Source organism: Mytilus trossulus, chromosome 9 (genome assembly GCF_036588685.1).
Source record: "Mytilus trossulus isolate FHL-02 chromosome 9, PNRI_Mtr1.1.1.hap1, whole genome shotgun sequence".
Lineage (NCBI taxonomy): Eukaryota > Metazoa > Mollusca > Bivalvia > Mytilida > Mytilidae > Mytilus > Mytilus trossulus.
Window position 1 is genome coordinate 69,915,381 of NC_086381.1, and position 22,255 is coordinate 69,937,635.

At 31.5% G+C, this 22,255-nt stretch overlaps 1 protein-coding gene across 10 annotated transcripts in view; it reads left to right on the plus strand.

Moving 5' to 3' along the window:
• LOC134683324 (lamin-B2-like) overlaps positions 1-22,255 on the plus strand; it is a 60,898-nt gene that overhangs the window by 8,352 nt on the left and 30,291 nt on the right. For 3 of the 10 annotated variants that reach the window (XM_063542555.1, XM_063542553.1, XM_063542548.1), the window contains exons 1-8: positions 1,178-1,461; positions 12,010-12,840; positions 13,698-13,787; positions 14,601-14,786; positions 16,396-16,675; positions 18,830-18,856; positions 20,109-20,234; positions 21,454-21,674. In XM_063542555.1, coding sequence (XP_063398625.1) covers positions 1,421-1,461; positions 12,010-12,840; positions 13,698-13,787; positions 14,601-14,786; positions 16,396-16,675; positions 18,830-18,856; positions 20,109-20,234; positions 21,454-21,674 — 1,802 coding nt within the window. In that variant the 5' untranslated portion in view covers positions 1,178-1,420. Of the gene's footprint in view, positions 1-1,177; positions 1,462-4,262; positions 4,293-12,009; positions 12,841-13,697; positions 13,788-14,600; positions 14,787-16,395; positions 16,676-18,829; positions 18,857-20,108; positions 20,235-21,453; positions 21,675-22,255 lie in introns of those variants that run through there. The other 7 variants (XM_063542550.1, XM_063542552.1, XM_063542547.1 and 4 more) reach the window with 7 other exon arrangements.

Here is a 22,255-nt window from a genome sequence, read left to right on the forward strand (position 1 = left end):
AATCTCAGTCCCTCTAGTTACTGGCTAATACTTAATATCCATATCTCAATAAAGAAGCATATCTTACAATCATTTAATATAGCATGTTCTGTTAATGGTCAAAACTGGTCTTCTTCAATAGAGCTTAATTAACACATTTTTAACGTACCACTGTTTATGATATAAGAAACATTTCATGGACTTAAAAGTTTCAATTAATATATTGTTTTAAAAATTATAAAAAATACCTCTTTATTTTTCAAATTTGAATGTTATTTCATCTGAGGTTGAACAATATAGCTAACTCTTTTGTGTTTTTGTAAATTGAATTTAAATCCAAATTCCATTGAAAGTGATCTCATTATATATGTAACATTGTGTAATTTCATTTTATAGCTGATATACTAATCAGATTATAATGTTTTTATTTTTTTTATTATTTACAATATTCATTTTGTTGTAAGTGATTGAAAATTTACCAGGTGAATAATGTTACCTGTGTCCATAAAGAATTTAGCAAGACCTTACTTGCATATATCACTAATTTTATAGAGAAGTGGTGGGACAAGTTCTATGATGTGCATGCTGTGAATTACATGTTCTTGTTATATTGTACCACATATTTTCAGGGATCAAAAACTTGTTGGAAATTAGAGAAAGTGCAGTGAAATAAATTACATGGATTTATTAGTTTCCAATAATGGGAACACTCTGCTTATAGAGAAAGGTGTATAAGTGATAATATCATCTCAGGCTTTATGTATTATAATAGGATTGTAAATTGTAAAGTGGAATTTTGAAGATACCTGCATTAGAATTGATTAAATTGAAGAATTGTCACACAGCTCCATGTTAGGAATTGATTAAGTTTGTAAATTGGATACTTATTGACACATCTTCTCTTTGGTGTTTTGAGACTCAATTTATTTATAAAGTGACAGCTACTGTTTAATCGAAAGATCAATTTTAAATATAAAAAGTATGTAAATTGAACAAAGAACTTTGAAGTATATTTTAAAGGGTAAAATGATTTGTTGACACACTACTTATTTGAAGAAAAAAAAGTTGTATTAAAGTTTAAAATGAGAAAATCTATGAAATGTTTTGATAATGAAACATTATTTGAATTCATCATGCTTTTGTGGATAGTTCAGTTGGCTGTTAGCATGGTAATGCTTCCACTTTTGTGAGTTAACTATAGTGTTTTGAATTATTGAATATAAGAAATAGATAAAGGTTTTTGTGGAAGATGATCTTTTTATTGGTTGCAATACACTCAGCATGCGCAGTCACCAAAAGAACTCTTCAAGTAGAATATTGGATTTAAAACAATATTGTCTCCAATGTTGAATTCAGTTGGGAATACATCTAATGAAGTCAATTGTGTACACGTTTCTATGACAACACATGTCTTTAACAAATAATAAGGATTGTAGAAATTATGTTGGAGAAAAAAAACTCTCCCTCAAAAAAATCTGTCAGGTAAGAATTTTAATTAAGTTCTATTGACATTTAATTTCATATAAAGATTGATATACTTTACAATGAAAATATATATGTATACCCATACTTGATCTTTAATGTTAAAGTTTAGGAGTGTAATTAGATAGCCCCAAAATCTAATTAACTTTTATTAAAATTCTGAAAATGGTCTAAGACAACCATTACTGTGTCACCACTAACAAGTGTACAACATTTAGACTTACTACTAAGTATGGAGTTGTTTTTTTTTAATTTCCTTAGGTGAGCAATTATTTTTATCTTAGTGGGCATTTGTATTCAGATAGCGCAGATCAAATTTATTCGTTCATTGTGTAATCATACGTTTTTTGATTGAGTTAAGTCTGCCAATTGATATTTTATCGTGTGTTTTTCTATGTTGTGATGTTATGCTATTGTTTCAGAAAAAGGGAGAAGGTTTGGATCCATTAAAACGTTAAATCCCGCTGCAAATATTTGCACCTGTCTTAAGTCAGGAATCTGATGTACAGTAGTTGTCGTTTGTTTATGTAATATATATGTGTTTCTCGTTTCTCGTTTTGTTTATATAGATTAGACCGTTGGTTTTCCCGTTTGAATGGTTTTACACTAGTAATTTTGGGGCCCTTTATAGCTTGTTGTTCGGTGTGAGCAAAGGCTCCGTGTTGAAGGCCGTACTTTAACCTATAATGGTTTACTTTTTAAATTGTTTTTTGGATGGAGAGTTGTCTCATTGGCACTGACACACCACATCTTCCTATATCTATTCAAATTTAACTGATGTTGAATTTTTATTTGTGATGCCTGGCACATTTCACCCCTGTTTTATTGAGCTTAGAACATTGCTATGTTTTTAATCAAAAGAAGGGTGTCATATTTGAATTTTAGTTAGCCAATTTGACATGTTAAAAACTTACTTCAGGGAAAGACTATTCTGAATTATGGAAAATGCTGTACTTGGAAGTCCAAAATTTGATTCTGATTAAAGAATCTTTTGAAAAAGACCAAAAATCGAATATAAAAAGTCACAATCTCTTCATAGCACTTAAGCATACTTAAGCTTCAAATAGCTAGTGTTGATATGTATTCACTTATTTTAAGTAGTTTCCTTTTTCAAATGCATATGCATATGTCCATAAAATTAATGAATGTGTGCTTCAAAAGGATCTCAACAGTCATTAAATTTTATATGATAACTACAACTAAAATTTCATAACAGATTATAAGCTTAAGTGAATATATGCTTAGGGCCTGGCTGAGTACCAGTAGTTAATATTTCTGAACTTAACTGTTTTTTAAGTAATAAGAGTCAGCACTACTATTTTATTTCTTGAAAAATAGCAAGAAGTTTATCATGCTTAAAATTATGGTTAGAATATCTCTACAGTTTAAGTGCATTCAAAAGGTAAAAGAAAATATTGGGTAAACATCTAGAGCAATCAATCAAACAACAAAAAACAACTAAAATGTATCATGCAGTATTCAACAATAGACATCTGTGTATTTAAATCTAAAACGAGCTGAGTGTGTACAAACTGTGTAAAAAACTAAAAGAAATAATCTAGGATCTTCATTAACTCCATATCTGCCAATTTTTCAAATTCTTCATGGGGGATTTTAAGTGCAAGGTGACTTAATGCTCCTTTTATATTGTCACAAGTATTAAATACTGCTTCTTTGTTTAAATGAGTATGCATGTGCTTAAGGGCATGAGATACAGTTTTGATCCTGTATTTTCAAGTTCATGAAAATTTGCATATTTTTTACCTGATTAAATCAAATATGTAATAAAAATATACCTTCATGTGCTACTTTTTGAGTAAAATGAGGTCGAAATTTTGTATATTTGCTCAAAATTCAGATTTGTGGCTGTAATTTCTTTTAGAAAGAAAGACATAACTTTTTTGTTATAAAAGATAAACACAAATTGTTTTTTGTTAAATAATTGGTAATTTCTGTATTTTATAAGTATTCTTAAAAAATATGCAATTTTTTATTCAGAAATAACTCATATTTATCAAATAGTCATGAATTGAGAGAAAAAAACGTCATTTTTTACTGCATGTTTATCAAAATTTAAAAAAATCCTCTATTTACAGTTTTATAAAATTTAGATCACATAATCTCCATGCAAAATGAAACAAATTACAGTTTTGAAAAAAAAGGGTCCATGAACTCGTTTTCAAATTAAATCAGTCGAAAAATGCCTCTATTCCAGATATGTCACAGTTTGACGTCGCGAAAATAACACTTTACGTTAGCAACGTCATTACCTCCCCTGTAACTGTATTGTACTCTTAACTCATTTGAATGTGTTGAGTTTACATAATTTCAAAGGGCATGTGAACATCTCTATTTCGGGAAACCGCCCTTTATATTGTGTAAGTTGACAAGTCTGTAACCCCAAAATCTTCAAATAACTAAAAAATATCAAGATATGAATCTGATGTTATGGTGAGGTTCTTGAATGTATTTTATTAATAAGTTTCACTTCATTCTACAGAAAAGCAATGACTGTTATGTTTTATTTCTCTTATGGCTTATATTTGTTACTGATTATGCTTATTAAATGTTTGAGACTTTTTTAAGATATTTAACATGTTTAAATTATTTAAATTAATTTCTCAATAAAACATAAGAATTTCACTCTGCAGATATATACCATGGTAACTTGGGAAATCGAATAATCTCTGCAACACAGTGTGCTAACAAGGATAATTTGATTTTTATTATTACTTTTAGTCTTTTTTGCAATTTAAAGGAGTTATGCAATGTTTTAATCAATTAATTTTTAATCTCTATAGATGAAATGTAGATGTTCATATGACGGGAAGGTAAATATAGAAAAGTCCTGGTTTTATATATATGTGATTGTTGCTTGTTACATATTAACACAACCCATTCTTAATGCTTTGTATGTGTTTTCACTTTGTTTGTGTGGATACTTGAAATCTGGGTTTTTTTTTACTTGGAAATTGAATGGTAATTGGGTCTTTGTAAAATCACATACAATATAGACTGTTTTACATATCCAAGCACATTAATTTATGGTGAAAGTGGTCATACATGTCATACTTGTTTTTATTCAAAACTGTAAACAACCATTACTGGAAGATTTTTATTTTAACCATTGTAAATTGGATTTCAGTGTATTTAGTTGATGTCATTTATTTAAGAGAGAAAAACAAATTTTTAATGAGTCTTGTTTGCTCAGTCTTAGAATTATTATGGCTTGTTGTGTCCACTGTTGGTTGTCTCTTTGTTTTTACTGTGTTGCTAATGGAGAAAGCATGTTGACTAACCAATCAACTCAGTCAGTCTGTCTTAGGTAGAAAACTTAATTGTTTCAATTGGTTTTTTACTTCTATGAAAGGAAATTGTTTTATATTTGGTCTGTAGCTTCATAATGTTGAGTTGAAGTGTGTCAGCAATTTTTCTACCTTCCATGAAGCCACTTCTTGATTGCCAGTAGTTTAAAATTAAAAAAGTTGTAGGAAAGTAGTTAAATGCCCTTAACTGTTAGTTGTCAAACAGTCATTTTCAGCTTCTGTTAACATCAAATTGGTTAAGATTTGCTGTGATTTGTCAAAATATCTTTATCAACTGATTTGTCAGAGGTCTCAAATCATTATTTTTACCATCATTTTTGTCAAGCCTGCGACTTTTGTCGCAGAAAGCTCGACATAGGGAAAGTTATCCGGCAGCGGCGGCAGCGGTGTTAGCTCACTTTTTAAAAGCTGTATATTTTAGAAGGTGGGAGACCTGGATGCTTCATACTTTGTATATGGATGCCTCATGTTACAAAGTTTCCCTCAGTCATATGTCCAATGTCCTTGACCTCATTTCTTTGTTCAGTGACTACTTGAAAAAAAGTTAAGATTTTTTGTAATGTTTAATTCTCTCTTATTATAAGTAATAGGATAACTATATTTGGTATGTGCATACCTTGCAAGGTCCTCTTGCCCGTCAGACAGTTTTCACTTGACCTCGACCTCATTTCATGGATCAGTGACCAAGGTTAAGTTTTGGTGGTCAAGTCCATTATCTGAAATACTATAAGCAATAGGTCTAGTATATTTGGTGAATGGAAGCACTGTGAGGTGTACATGTCCAACTGGCAGGTGTCATCTGACCTTGACCTCATTTTCATGGTTCAGTGGTTATAGTTAAGTTTTTGTGTTTTGGTCTGTTTTTCTTATACTGTATGCAATAGGTCTTCTATATTTTGTGTATGGAATGGTTGTAAGGTGTTCAGGTCTACTCGGCAGGTGTCATATGACCTTGACCTCATTTTCATGGTTCAGTGGTCAAAGTTAAGTTTTTGTGTTTTGGCCTTTTTTTCTAATACTATATGCAATAGGTCATATATATTTGGTGTATGGAAATATTTCATGATTCTCATGTCAGTCGCACAGGTTTTATTTGACCTTGACCTTATTTTTTACGGTTCATTGCTCAGTGTTAAGCTTTTGTGTTTTGGTCTGTTTTTCTTAAAAACTAAAAGCAATAAGTCAATTTTATTTGTTGTATGGAATAATTTTAAGCTGTACATGCCTACCTGACATGGTTTATCTGACCTTGACCTCATTTTCATGGTTCAAAGGTCACTGTTTAGTTTTCTTGGTTTATGTTAAGTTTATGTGACAGTTGTAATAAAGCTTTATTATTAGGACTATCAACATAATATCAATGATAAGTAAAGAAGGCGAGACATTTCAGTGTGTGCACTCTTGTTCATGTTTTGGGAAAAAGTTAACTTGATTTGTCAAAATCAGTCTTATTTTTTTTATCGTTTAATAAGAAAGCATATTTTATCGTCATTCACAAGAAATTACTGTAAACATCATTCTACAAGCATCTTTTACTGTTATTTGTCATGAAGGTACCCCCATTAGGAATCTTAGGGTCCTCCTTTTTTATGTAGATAATAGACTGAAGATGTTCCTGTCTGAATGGTTTTACACTAGTCATTTTGGACCCCTTTATAGCTTGCTGTTGTAGTGTGAACCAAGGCTAATTGTTGAAGGCTGTAAATTGACCTATGATTGTTTTCTTTTTAAACATTGTGACTTGGATGGAGATCACAAACAAGTTGTCTCAATGGCACTCATACCACATCCTCATATTTATATTCAGTTTACATGTTACCTCAATCAAATGCATGCAGTGACCACAGAGTGACTTAGGTCAAGACTTTGTATGTAGGTTTTTATCCATTTTTTATCCATTTTTCTATAAGAACACAATTAAGTCATGTATAATTTTGATGCATCATAAAAATCAGAGACTTACACATCTTGCAAAGATTTTTTTTATTATAAGTCATGAACATAGTATAACTTATGATTTATATAAGTCTTAAGAATGTTTGTGCAAAGAGCTTAAAGATTATATAATATGCAAATAAATTATGACTTTTTTGCAACTGCATATCAGGTAGTACCAGAATAATTTATTATTCACTCCAGATTTGTATTAGCATTATACATGTTATAAGCAAGATGAGTGTTCACCTGTAAAAGACTTAATCAGTTGTAAATCATGTATATATATACGTCATGGTTATGATGGGTGGTGGAATAATATTTGTATTAATACATTATTCAAGTACTTAAACCAATTAAATGGATTATTCATGTTTGACTTAAACATTTAAGTAGCTTTAATAGTGGTTGCTATTTATGTAAAACCTCATTGGAAGGTATTTTTTTACTTTAGTTCGAGTATATAGTTGAAAGCTAGAAAGTAGCTATTTAAAATGTTTTAGCGCCCAATTACAAGTTTTTGAACTCAAATGAGGCAAATTATACCAAATTTGATAGAAAAGGGATATTGAACTAAAATGTGTTTCTTAAAAAAATGTTTGGATAATAAAGAAGAGCCAAAAGGCAAAACATAGGTTTTCAAATTCTGCTTGGGAACCACGGACTCTTAAACCAATATTAGACAAAAAACAATAGTTTCCTTTTTATACGCCCGGGACAGGACGTATTATGTATACCGTTGTCCGTCCGTCGTCCACACTTCGGACAATAACTCAAAAACACTTTCAACAATTTCCATGAAAATTATGTGAATTGTTTATATCTATTGACGTAAGCTCCCTTTCGTTTTTTAGCTCACCTGGCCCGAAGGGCCAAGTGAGCTTTTCCCATCACTTTGCGTCCGGCGTCCGGCGTCGTCCGTCGTCTGTCGTCCGTCGTCGTTGTTAACTTTTACAAAAATCTTCTCCTCTGAAACTACTGGCCCAAATTGAATCAAACTTGGCCACAATCATCATTGGGGTATCTAGTTTAAAAAATGTGTGGCGTGACCCGGTCAACCAACCAAGATGGCTGCCATGGCTAAAAATAGAACATAGGGGTAAAATGCAGTTTTTGGCTTATAACTCAAAAACCAAAGCATTTAGAGGAAATCTGACATGGGGTAAAAATGTTAATCAGGTCAAGATCTATCTGCCCTGAAATTTTCAGATGAATCGGTCAACCCGTTGTTGGGTTGCTGCCCCTGAATTGGTAATTTTGTGGAAATTTTGCTGTTTTTGGTTATTATCTTGAATATTATTATAGATAGAGATAAACTGTAAACAGCAATAATGTTTAGCAAAGTAAGATTTACAAATAAGTCAACATGACCGAAATGGTCAGTTGACCCCTTTAGGAGTTATTGCCCTTTATAGTCAATTTTTAACCATTTTTCGTAAATCTTAGTTATCTTTTACAAAAATCTTCTTCTCTGAAATTACTGGGCCAAATTAATCCAAACTTGGCCACAATCATCTTTGGGGTATCTAGTTTTAAAAATGTGTCGGGTGACCCGACCATCAAATCAAGATGGCCGCCACAGCTAAAATAGAACATAGGGGTAAAAGGCAGTTTTTGGCTTATACCTCAAAAACCAAAGCATTTAGAGCAAAACTGACAGGTGGTAAAATTGTTTATCAGATCAAGATCTATCTGCCCTGATGAATCTGACAACCCATTGTTGGGTTGCTGCCCCTGAATTGGTAATTTTAAGGAAATTTTGCTGTTTTGGTTATTATCTTGAATATTATTATAGATAGAGATAAACTGTAAACAGCAATTATGTTCAGCAAAGTAAGATTTACAAATAAGTCAACATGACCGAAATGGTCAATTGACCCCCTAAGGAGTTATTGTCCTTTATAGTCAATTTTTAACAATTTTCATAAAATTTGTAAATTTTTATTAACATTTTCCACTGAAACTACTGGGCCAATTTCATTATAGATAGAGATAAATGTAAGCAGCAAGACTGTTTAGTAAAGTAAGATTTACAAACACATCACCATTACCAAAACACAATTTTGTCATGAATCCATCTGCTTCCTTTGTTTAATATTCACATAGACCAAGGTGAGCGACACAGGCTCTTTGGAGCCTTTAGTTCATTAATCTTAGTAATCTTTTACAAAAATCTTCTCCTCTGAAACTACCAGGCCAAATTAATCCAAACTTGACCACAATCATCTTGGGGGTATCTAGTTAAAAAAATGTGTGGCGTGACCTGGTCAACCAACCAAGATGGCTGCCATGGCTAAAAATAGAACATAGGGGTAAAATGCAGTTTTTGGCTTATAACTCAAAAACCAAAGCATTTAGACCAAATCTGACAAGTGGTAAAATTGTTTATCTAGGCAAGATCTAACTGCCCTGAAATTTTCAGATGAATCCGACAACCCGTTGATGGGTTGCTGCCCCTGAATTGATAATTTTAGGGAAAGTTGGCTGTTTTTGGTTATTATCTTGAATATTATTATAGATAGAGATAAACTGTAGACAGCAATAATGTTCAGCAAAGTAAGATCTACAAATAAATCAACATGACCAAAATGGTCAGTTGACCCCTTTAGGAGTTATTGCCCTTTATAGTCAATTTTTAACAATTTTCATGAAATTTGTAAATTTTTACTAACATTTTCCACTGAAACTACTGGGCCAAGTTCAATATAGATAGAAATAATTGTAAGCAACAAGAATGTTCAGTAAAATAAGATGTACAAACACTTCACCATCACAAAAACATAATTTTGTCATGAATCCATCTGCGTCCTTTGTTTAATATTCACATAGACCAAGGTGAGCGACACAGGCTCTTTAGAGCCTCTAGTTTTTTAATTTCAGATTCAAAATTTTGGATTTATGGGGCTTTATTCATAAAAAAGAGGGGATTTTCAACACTTCGGACAATAACACAAAAAGGCTTTCACCAATGTCCATGAAACTTTGGTTAATTGTTTATATCTATTGACATAAGCTCCCTTTTTTTTTCTTTTTTTTTTCAGATTTTAAGTTTTGGATTTATTGGGCTTTATTCATAAAAAAGGGGGGATTTTCAACACTTCGGACAATAACTCAAAAAGGCTTTTACCAATGTCAATGAAACTTTGGTGAATTGTTTTTATCTATTGATGTAAGCTCCCTTTTGTTTTTTTTTAATTTCAGATTTTAAGTTTTGGATTTATGGGGCTTTATTCGTAAAAAAAGGGGGATTTTTAACACTTCGGACAATAACTCAAAAAGGCTTTCACCAATGTCCATGAAACTTTGGTGAATTGTTTATATCTATTGATGTAACAAATAATACTTAATAAAATCTGATGAAAACATAAAATTTGTAAAATCTTTAGTTCATATTTAAAACATTAAATTTCTTGTAAAAAAATAGGTTCTATGAATGTCATACGTTTGTACTATTATTAAATGGTTGCAAGGATGAAAGCACATTAGCAGTCCCTACTAGCTACTAGCTACTAACTGTTCCCTGAGGCATATATCATTTTATGATAACATTTTTACTATCTAAGCTATGGATAAAAATCAAATACTGTTATTGCATATAGGATGTTTTACTCTTGTTAAAATTGGTTGCAATTGAAATCACAAATGTTACCTTAGCATCGCAGCTTTTCTATAGAGTTAGGTTTCGGTGGGTCTTAGGGTTGAGCGCAATAAAAAATGTTATAAAACATAACTAGTCTACAATAGCACATAATAAGTAAACAAGTGACAACATAAAAATCCTAATATGTGACTAAATATTCCTTAAATGTTAAAGGGTGTCAATTTTATGAAAAAAATAAGGAAATCAAATCTCCTAAACATTTATCAATATGATCATCTTGTGAATATTCTAAACAATAAAAAGGTTCAATCAATAAACCACAAGAAAATTACCTTCTTTCAAACTACTATAAAATTTGGAAATCAGCCATAGAATTACTAAAACCCATAATCATATATCACTTTCCTTATATTGCATTGAAGACTCCTATGCTATATGCCAATGTTAATGATATTTGTTTTTTATGCTAAATATTGAAGAGCTGAACTAGGTTTAAACATCAGTGTCTTCTTCACTGAAATCACTGTCCTCATCATCAGAAAAATCCTCATTTTCATTCTCAGAAGAGGCCTCATCATCATCAATGAAATCCTCATCCTCATCATCAATGAAATCCTCATCTCCATCGCCAGTCGTCCACACTTCAGACAATAACTCACATAAGCTCCCTTTCCATTTTATAAATATAAAAGGTACTTGGTACTCAGAAAGTGTGTTGTGAACAAGGTAGAATGTATGGATGAAAAATTAAGACAACAAACTTAGTTAAATTTGAGGTAGCCTTAATAGTGCCAATTTTTTTGTGCATTTTTATTTATTATTTGGGGGGGGGGGGGGTATTTGACAGGGCTCACACTATTTCTAGTTGATCATATAAATTCATTAAAAGACAAGTTAAAAGAGCAACAGGCGTATCATGCGCTAAAGCGCAGCCCTTTATTGATACTTGCAGAGTTTTGTTACTTTGATATTTATCAGTTAGCCAATACCAGCATCACTGGTGGGAATTGAAGTTTGCTAAAGCCAGTATGGGAAAATACATGTAGTTGAAAAATCTTTCCTGCACTTTCTGAAAGTAACTGGACAATTCGAAAGCAGATATATATGATGTCCAAATACATTAAAGCTTATACATGTACTTGAACTGATTTGCCATCTAGTATTGTCATTAAAATAAAAATTATCAACCCAAAATATTAGAAAACTCTTTAATGATCATCATTAATCATAAGTGTTGGTTTGGGGCTTAGAGTAGACAATCTAATTGTTGCTACCAATTGAGGATTTGACTTTTATATGGCATGATATGTGAAAGATGTTAAAACAAATCTTATTTATCAGGGAAAGTGTAGATAAAATTTAATCAAAGCAAAACAGACTTTGAATACATTTATTTTTCATACTTGGCTGACCTATTTGGCTGCCAGCAATGCTCATTTACATATACCGTACTGCAACATTATAAGAATTAAAAAAAATACAGTATTCTTTCTTCATTATAAAAATAAAGAAAATGTTGTATGATTGCCAATGAGACATACTCTCCACAAGAGACCAAAATGACACAGTAATTAATAACTATAGGTCACCTTACGACCTGCAACAATGAGCAAAGCCAATGCTTTGTTTGATGTGATAATCTTTAAAAAAAATAATGATTAATATAATCCATTTTTGTACTTTCAGGTTTAGTGATAGTTACCAGGAAGGTTTTGATGCACACAATATAAACACTGCACATTTGGGTGACGGGGATCCAGAGATTGAACGACTAGTTTTACATTCAACACCTGATAGTTCACTGCACAATATACAGCTTAACTTACCAGGATTTGATAAAGAAGAGATAAATAAGGAGGACCAAGTACTGACAGCTGAAAAAGAATTATCTGACTCTGAGAGATCCTTAGTTGGAAGTGAATCAGAATATAAACATGTTAATAGTTTAAGAACAACACCATCGCCACCACCAATTGAAAATCAAACTAAACTTGTTCGAAAATCATTTGTCACATCAACTCATTATTTAAAGGATCAGTTCCCTGGTCCAAGAGGTGCTTTCAACCAAAATACCTATTTTGTCAAAACTAGTGGCAATCCTAATCAAAATATAAATAATCGCTATCGCAGGAGTGCATTTTCTGGCACCAAGAAGTCATTGACTCCTTTTGAAAAGAAGTTCTCACATTTGGTTTCAGCAAGAAACAACATACCCCAGCCACGGGCATACAGTGCAAATAGTATACGCAAATTGGATAAAACTGGTCCTAGGACTAAGACCATGAGTAATTTCAATTACGGAGGAGATATGTACACACTGTCTTCAACATCTTTGTCAAGAGCTCAGGAAAAGGAAGAGCTACAAAGATTGAATGACAGATTTACTCAGTATATTTCAAAAGTTAGGCAACAAAGTGGACAATTAGATTCATCTTCGTTTCTGAAGTCTGCTAGAATTCTAGAAGAAGAAGTATCCCATCTAAAGAATTTATATGAAAGGGAACTAGAAAGTTTGAGGTAAGTAATTTCTCACATTGCATCTTGAAGCAATCTCATTACCATATGTTAAAAAAGTTATTATCACGGTGATCAGACTGAAACGAGATAATTAGAAACAAGGTCAGATAAAATAGAATTAACTAAAATACTGAATTCCAATGTTAATTCTAAAAGGGTAAGTCCACAAAAAAAATCAAATACTGGATTATGTCAACCAACAGAAAACAACTGTCATGTTCTTGCTTTGTAGTCATTTTCTAAAGAACAGGTGATTTAAAACAACTAGCTCAACCTGCCACTTGTATGACAGTTGTTCATAATTACATTATAATGAATGAGCAACCCAAACAAAAGTTATTGGTAAATGTGACAATTATTGGGACCCAGCGTTGTGTAAACATACAATGTAAATCACAGACATACAAACACAACATAAAATGTCAACAAGCATGGTTGATAATGAATAAAATGACAGCATCTAGAATCTCTATCTCTATTGCTTTATAAAAAACTTGGGAAACTAATACATATATATCCAAGAACAAAGTCTTAACTGATTTTCTTCATCTTGACATCTGGACCAAAAGAATGAACGAGAAAACATCCAACAACAGGGCATGTGTAGTTTATGTCAATCAACATCAACCCAACAACACAAAAACATGTAAAGGTTATGACTAAGTACTGTCTATACTGTATGCCAATCTTTAAATCATCCTGTTTGTCTATTTACAAGTTGTGAATGAAAAAGGGTCTACCAAAGAAAGTATGATAAAATATCAGATTTTCATTTTAAATGTATTACCAACCCTAGATCATTATATATAAGCCAAAGAGATGAAGTAATGCATTGTTTTCATTGAATCCTTTTTCAGATATCAGTTGGAAGACGTTTCCAAAGAAAAGATTATTTTACAACAGCACTGTGGTAAACATCAACAATCTGCCCAAGATCTGGAAGATAGGTAAATATCAGTAGAAAATAAAAAAAGAGGGGATTTAAAAAAAAAGCTGTTTAAACGAGCTTCCTTTCGTGTGTATTTAAGTCTAGACGTCATCTAATTAACTATCAATTTGACCTCTTAAGTCATCCTATGACCATATAAGCGACAAAAACATAAATATAGTCTTAGTGAGATATAAATAAATGAAGCAAACTCTTGCTGTTGGATTTTTCTGGGTCTATTTAATTTCATATTAAAGATGAAAAATACATGCTTATCATCGTTTTTTTATGTATAAGAATGATTTTTTCTGGATGGAATCAGTCAATCAAGTGATTTACCTTTGTGTTGACATTCTTTTCCTTTAAATAACTTTACATATACAATTCATGTGTGATTCATCTGAAGCTTAGGGGTTAAATTGAAGTTCACATGAGTACGGATTCAATGAGGTTAAATTATTCACTTGCAAGTGAATAATTCATAATCAATGTTTTTTAGCTAATTTTGACAAAATTGAACCATACTGGCTTCTTAAAGCGAATTACTATTTCACTATTTGCATTTCATTAATGATTGAGCACAAAACATGATATATTAGATTTTTTATATATCTTGTAGCCAATTTATACTGTCCCTGATAATTTTTTTCCTTTTTAAAAATTAATATGTTTTTCCTTAAATCTCAGTTATTTATTTGTCAAAACTTAACAATACATCAAATCCCATCCAATGGATGCATTGTATTTTATGAAATTAAATCCTTGAAATAAACATTAATGTTTTTTCAATTTCTACAAACTGATAGTGATGATCTTTTTCCATTATTTTCAGATTATTAGTAGAAACAGATAGAAACAGAAAACTTGTAGACCAAATAAATAACTGCCAACAAAAAATAAATAATTTGGAACAGGAATTAATGCATGTGAGAACAGCACCCCGATCAATAGATGATGTACCACGCATGCAGAGAGATTTAGATAATTTAACAAGAGAAAACGAAAGTTTTAAACGAAGGTATGCAACCTGAATTTGTATGGTTTGTGTATCAACCACAATAATGTGTAAAAATTTTATTTTATAAACGCTTAAATTACAACATGTTGTTGTTTTAAAACTCATTGTGTATTTTCTTATCACAGTGACTTGACTGTTAGTGTTGCTCTCCACCAATTGCAACTCATTCAAAATTTTTACCAAATTGCAATTTGTTTTATTAAACCAAATTGTCCAATATTGAACAAATTGTTCAGTCAAAATGTGAAAGTGCAAGGTGATAAAATAAAACATACTTACAATCCTATAAGACTTTTTTTTTATCATTATACAATCCTATAAGACTTTAACTCCACTTTAATGATGTTTATACAAAATTAGTCTCAACAGTTTGTATAGGTATATTATAGTCATTACCATGCTTAAGGTGAACTTGTCATTTTGAATTGCTGTAAAAAACTAAGCTTTTATATAGTTTTTCTTTCTAAAAATTTTTTATTCATAAGAACCAGATATCATTTTAAATAAAACATCATATATCTAGTAAAATATGTATGAAATAACAATATGCTTTAGATAACCTATAATATTATTCTTTTGCATGAAGACTTTTTAAAAGAAAAAAATATTATCTCCCCATGGAAACTTCTTAAAACATATTGCAATTTTACACATATTTTACTGAATATGAAATGTTTTAATTCACAAAATGTCTGATTCTTATGAATATAGAATACTTTTAGAAAGAAAAACTTAGTTTAGACATTTTTATAGCAATTCAAAATAATAAGTCAGTTCCTTCAGCATGGAAATGACTATAATATACCTATATAAACTGATAGACTGATTTTGTCATAACATCATTAAAGTGGAGTTAAAGTCTTATAGGATTGTATGTATGTTTTATTTTATCACCTTGTACTTTCATGACTTGTCTGGTTTTCTACAGCAGTTAGTTCAAAATTTCTGACCAGTTGAACAATTTGATTTTAAAAAACAAATTGCAATTTGGACAGAATTTTGAATAAGTTGCAATTGGTGGAGAGCAACACTAACAGTCAAGTCACTGTAAAGTCATAGACAATAACATTTAATTGTACAAAATTGTCAGGAAAAAACTCTGTACTTGTCTAATCCCACACACTGGGGGACTAGAAAAAAATGTCGGATTAAGCAAGGTGTCAGAATACTCAGATTTTTCCTGAAAGGATAGGCATATTATAGGACCATGAAAAAGTGTTGGTTAAAGCAGGATGTTTGAATACTCAGGTGTCAGATTAGGCAGGTTACACTGTACTAGTTTATAGTTTCATTAACTATTTACTGTGCATTTGTATTTAGCTATTTACCATGTTTCCTGGAAGCAAACTTTACCTGAAAAAAGATTATTTACTGGGTTCAGGAAGCAACTGAATAAAAAGATTTTTTACTGGAAGCAACCCAATAAAAAGATTATTTACTGAAAGCAACCCAATAAAAAGACTATTTTCTGGCAGTGAGGATTTTCTTGTACTTTCTGTATCATAAACAGACAAGATCAAGTTTGTCCTCATAGCCAGTAAACAAGAGAATAATATTACAGGAATTGACAGCATTCTCTGTATTTTTAATTCAAATTTTTACTTTTCAGATGGGAAAAGGAACAGCTACTTAGACAAGAACTAGAAGAAAAACTACATGCATGCTTTAAAAAATCAGAGTTTGATCACCAAGTGCAGAATGAACAACAATCGGAGCTCCGACAAAGATTGGAATCTGCCACTTCAACTATCTTTGGATTGGAGAATAGAGTTCGTGAACTTAGTAAAACTGACTCCAACATTCCTGACCTTATAAAACAAGTAAGAGAGGCTGCAGAGGAAGAATTACAAAAGTACCAGGCTGAATCAGAACAACAGTATACTAGAAATGTAAGCTATGGGGTTTTGTCTTGATCAATTTAAGAACTGGTAGAATAAAAACAAGTCAGTAGAAAATTATAAAAATTTGCATGCAGTCTTCTGTATTTATATGTAAACTTTTAACATTTTTATACCCCGGCTTTAAAAAAAGGGGGGTATACTGTTTTACCTCTGTCTGTCCTGCTGTCAGGCTGTCAGTCCATCAGTCAGTCCGTCCGTCCCATGAATATTTTACGTCGCATTTTTCTCAGGAACTACAATACAAGGATATCTGAAATTTGGTTTCAGGGTTTATCTAAGTCAGCTATACCGTGTGATGCGTTTTCAGATTGATCACTTGACAACTTCCTGTTTACCGAACACTTGTATGATTTTACACATGATAGCTAAGTTGAAAATTTTCGTCACATTTTTCTCAGGAACTACAATACAAGGATTTCTGAAAGGAGTATGTTAGATAAGGTCCTAAAATGGCCCCCTTTTTAGTGTAAATTTCAAATTCAGATTTATCGACCAATATCACGATACATTACAGCTAATACATTGACTACCTAGGATATAAACCATTTTGTTGAAAATTTAACGTTTCTGCGTTTCATTATGACGTCACAAGTTGTACTCATATTGCTTTTTCACGAACAAATCAACGAAAATGGGTAAATTTCCATAGATGATTGGACAGGAAACATAGAGCGCATGCGTCGACAACAAAGATCTTTTAAAATAATGTTTGTGGAGACATTTCACATGTCTTATTTAAATCTTAAGCTTGTCGACGCCTGCGCTCTATGTTTCCTGGTCATTCTTTTGGTTGAAATCTAGCTGATTTTGTCAAATTTCACCAAAATCCCTTAATTTGATCTTTTTTGGATGTAAAAATCAACGTGTTAGAATTAAACATTGACAAAAACAGTTCTGTTTAACTTTCTAACATGTCTTTAAGGCAACTTAAAACATTTATTGTCTTGTAACTATGAACTTTATAATTGGGGCCAAATATGGCCCTTACCGAACTTACTCCTTTGGTTTCAGCATTTATATAAGTCAGCTATACCCTGTGATGCGTTTTCAGATTCATCACTCGACAACTTCCTGTTTCCGAACACTTGCATATTTTAACACTATTAATATTATACACTTGCAGCGGGGGTATCATCAGTGAGCAGTAGCTCGCAGTTTCACTTGTTGTTTCTGCTTTATATGTTGATTTTTAAATTATTCTTGTTTCATTAAAATATGATTATGGTATTTTGATTATGTTTTTACCTGAATGCTTTGGCTTGACCTTTTTACATCTCTTATATAATTATTGTTCTTTGGGGGGTGGTAGGAGGGTGTTTTATCCCAAATAAAACAATCTTCCCATTTCCTTAAAAGTTTATCATTAATTCCTGTGCCCAGATTAGTGCAAGTCCTAAATTCCCCTGAAAAAAAGGCCAGTCTCAAATTCACTGCAAAAATAAAGGCCCAATTACAACATCCTGAAAAAGTTTTTTCTGCCTTTTTCTTTGAAATTTCATTATAATAAAAAGAGTGAATACTTCTAAATAACAAATATTTACCATGTTATTATACCCCCGCTTTAAAAAAGGGGGAGTATACTGTTTTACCTCTGTCTATCCTTCCGTCAGTCCGTCAGTCTGTCAGTCCGTCCGTCCCTTGAATATTTTTCGTCCATTTTTCTCAGGAACTATATACAAGGATTTCTGAAATTTGGTGTCAGGGTTTATCTAAGTCAGCTTTACCCTGTGTTGTATTCAGATTGATCACTTGTCAACTTCCTGTTTACCGAACACTTGTATGATTTTACACATGATAGCCAAGTTAAAAATTTTCGTCACATTTTTCTCAGGAACTGCAATACAAGGTTTTCTGAAATTTGGTTTCAGGATTTATATAAGTCAGCTATACCGTGTGATGCGTTTTCAGATTCATCACTCTACAACTTCCTGTTTACCGAACACTTGCATATTTTTACACTATTAATATTATCCACTTGCGGTGGGGTATCATCAGTGAGCATTAGCTCGCAGTTTCACTTGTTTATCCTTCTATTGGTTGAACTATGTAACTGATGAAATGTTAGTTTGAATTGGTGTGGAGAAAGTATTACTCTGCATACTTAAACACACCATAGATTAATTGTGCCACTTTCATATTTAGTATCAGAAATCCCGACTTATGCGAATGGTAAGTAAGAGTTCTGTAGACAGCTTTCTCATCACGATTATCTTCCCATTAATACTTGATACCAGTTTGACAGGACAGATGCATGCTAATTTATCAATCCCATACAAAATCCAAGGGAATTAATTCAATATGTTATTGCTTTTTCCTTTCCTGTCTATCTTTTGTGTAATTGTAACAGCTTACTATTTTTAAGATTAATACTGTCTAAGTTTTAAGAAATAATAACCTAATATAAAACACTTAACACAAGATGAGTTCTCTTGCATTGGATGTCTTCACTTGTGCATTTCTTCAAAAGATGAAATAAAAGTTTAAATGACTAGGGTTTACCTGTATGTAGGATTGTCACGGAATATAAGTTCCTTCATAATATAAGTTCCAAAAGGAAAAAATATTCTGGAAAATTATTTCCATAGGAATGAATATTACAGTATATGTTCCTAACGGAATAAATAGTATAGAATATTTGTTTTAACAGGAATAGGTAATATGACATTGTTTATAACAAAGTTTCCAGTGGAACTTCTGTTCTGGGGAACAAATATACGTTGACAGGATGTATAGAAATGTTTTCACCATTTGTTTTATAGAATGCATTTGAAAGTATTACCAATACACCTTATCGCTATTTAGTCCATTCCGGGAAAAACAGTCATTTATACAACTTCCTGTTTGGGTCACCGGCCGAAAAATGGAGGTCATCAGTAGTGAGCTGAGGGAGAAAAAACTTTAGAAAGTGATCATCAAGAAACTTTGATATAGTATGATCCACTTTTTTCGAAATCAAAATTGAAGTAAAAAAATATTTTGTTTGAAGTATTTACGGTAGTTTTAACAGGTCTCATTAAAAAGTATCATGCATGGTGAATTGTTTCAACAGGGTCCCAGATAGCTTCAACTTGATGAAAAAGTTGTGTAATTTTAGAACTTATCCGGAATGGAATAAATAGCGATTAGGTGTATATGACTACTACATTTTTAAGTCATGTACGTAAACAAAGTAAAATCAGATCAGTCAAACCATGACTAAAAGTTCTATCTCAGTATCTTAAAAATTGACTTCAGGCAGAATTCTCTTTCTATGGAGGTTTAAAAAGGAAAAGAACTTTTACATTGAAGTTTATGGACAAAAATACTAAAAAAATATCTTGTTGACTTAGTACTGCTGTACCAAACTTATTGTTGTTGTAAAGATAATAAGTTATATAATAATATAATGTTGATGATAAGTGTTGTTTTCTTTGACCAACAGATATCTGCCTTGAAGGTTCAGATGGAAAATGATGCTAGTACAATAGAAAGACTGGACAAGGAGAAATCTCAAGTGTTGGGAAGTATTGGTGACTTAAAGGCTAGGATTACAAACTTGGAAGGGGAGGTAAGAAATTAATTCTAGATATAGAAAACAAGAAAAACAAAACACTCTAAAAATACTACAAGCTGAAAATATTTTTTTCATTTAAAAGGCAAATGATTGAATGAAAAAATCAAGGAATAAAACTTACTTAAAAGTGTATTAAAATAAATTTTCCTGCTTGTAAACATCTTCAAAAATTAGATGCAAATTACAGTATGAAGTTTATTGAGCATAGTGATGTGGCAAGAAAAGGTTCATGGTGTTTTGAATGACTGAAATTGACACACAAAAATTAAGAAATTTCTTTATGGGATTCCTCTGAAATTTTTCTTGATCTGAAACTTTTTTCTTGATATTGTTGGATGAATTCCTTTTATAGAAAGGATTCTTTTTGTACTAAAATTGTACAACAAGAAGCATTGAGATAAAAGTGTGTTTTTTTAAACTTTTTTCACACTTTATTTGTTCCAAGAATTACATCCATAGGGGACATAGGACCACATTTTCTAAACCCCAACAACTGCTGACTTTTGTCATAATCCTTACATAATTCTAAGGAAAATTCCTCCTCTGCACCACAATCAATTTATTTTATGTTCATTTTCCAACTGCTAATTATTTTCCAGAAATATATCACTTTTTAGCTTGTCAAAAAAATGTACTAAAGTTATCTCCCTTTGTATGTGGTCCCAGTTAATCTTACATACAAAAATAATGTAATTAAAACAAACAAGTATAAAAAAGAAAATTATATTATCTTATTGATATACTGTAAATTCAGAAATTATTGCGTGCATTTATTATTGCGATTTTGTCATTTTACACTTGAATGCGATTTTAATTTTTACGATTTTAAGAAAAATCATGCTTAATTCAGTTAAAATATTACAAAATGCGAGTTTTAATTATTGCGTTTACCACTCAGTCGCATTATTCGCAATAATAAAAACCTCGCAATAATTTCTGAATATACAGTAGTTATCTATAATTCTCTGAAGTTCAGGCAAGGCTGTTGATACTGTGAGGTAAAGGTGAACTGCTTACTTAAACTCTTGTTTTGGCTTCTTTCATTTATAAAACTGAATACATTGAAAGTGATTTTAACCATAAAAAAGACTATGCAAAACTTGTATTAATTATTTGATGCAGGAAAGTATTGATTAGTTATCTTAGAGAACAAACTAAATAAAATATGATAATGCAGGAACATAAAACTATATTTGAATCTTTTTCTTTGAAGATAAGAATGATTGATCATCAGCGCCAGTCATTAGAGGAAACACTGAACTCTGAGAGAGCTAGGTCAGCTGACCAGTTATATAGTATGGAGAGGAGATTCCGTGAGGTACAGGAGGTGTTATTTGTTAAGATGCAGGAGGCTAATATATCCAGGGATACCAATATCCCTCTAAAGGCTGAGATAGAGGCTCTGAAAGCTTTGTTACAGGAGGAGGAAAGAAGGTATTTATACCTCAACTTCAGTGTAAAATCTTACCAATGCTCACTTGTTAAAAATGGTTGACCTGAAATATTTCAAAATTTTCATATGAATTGATCGTCTCTCACTTTCAAAGCCTTTTTTAGGATGACAAGTTGTCAATTACCGCACTTGGAATTTGGCAGCAGGTATATTATTGTGAAGCTGATTTATTTCTTTGTAAATAAGGAGATATGGTAAACTGTTGACTTAGATACTTGCATCTTTAAACATAATACAAAAAAATATCACAGAAAATATTTTGAAGCTACAGTGTAGGCCATTAGTTTTCATGTTTAAATTGTTTAACATTTGTCATTTCCTGTCCTAAATAGCTTTACCCATGTATTCCACTATAGTTGTATTCCAAGATTATTAAAGAATTTACAGTATTAAATGATTTTGCCACTCACTTCACAGACACATACATTACAAGTATGTAGTGGTTAGATTGAAGCTGTTGCTTGTGCAAAAAAAAAGTAAAATCAAAAAGTAAAATCATAAAAATTCTGAACTCTGAAGAAAATTCAAAACAGAAAGTCTGTAATCAAATGGCAAAATCAAA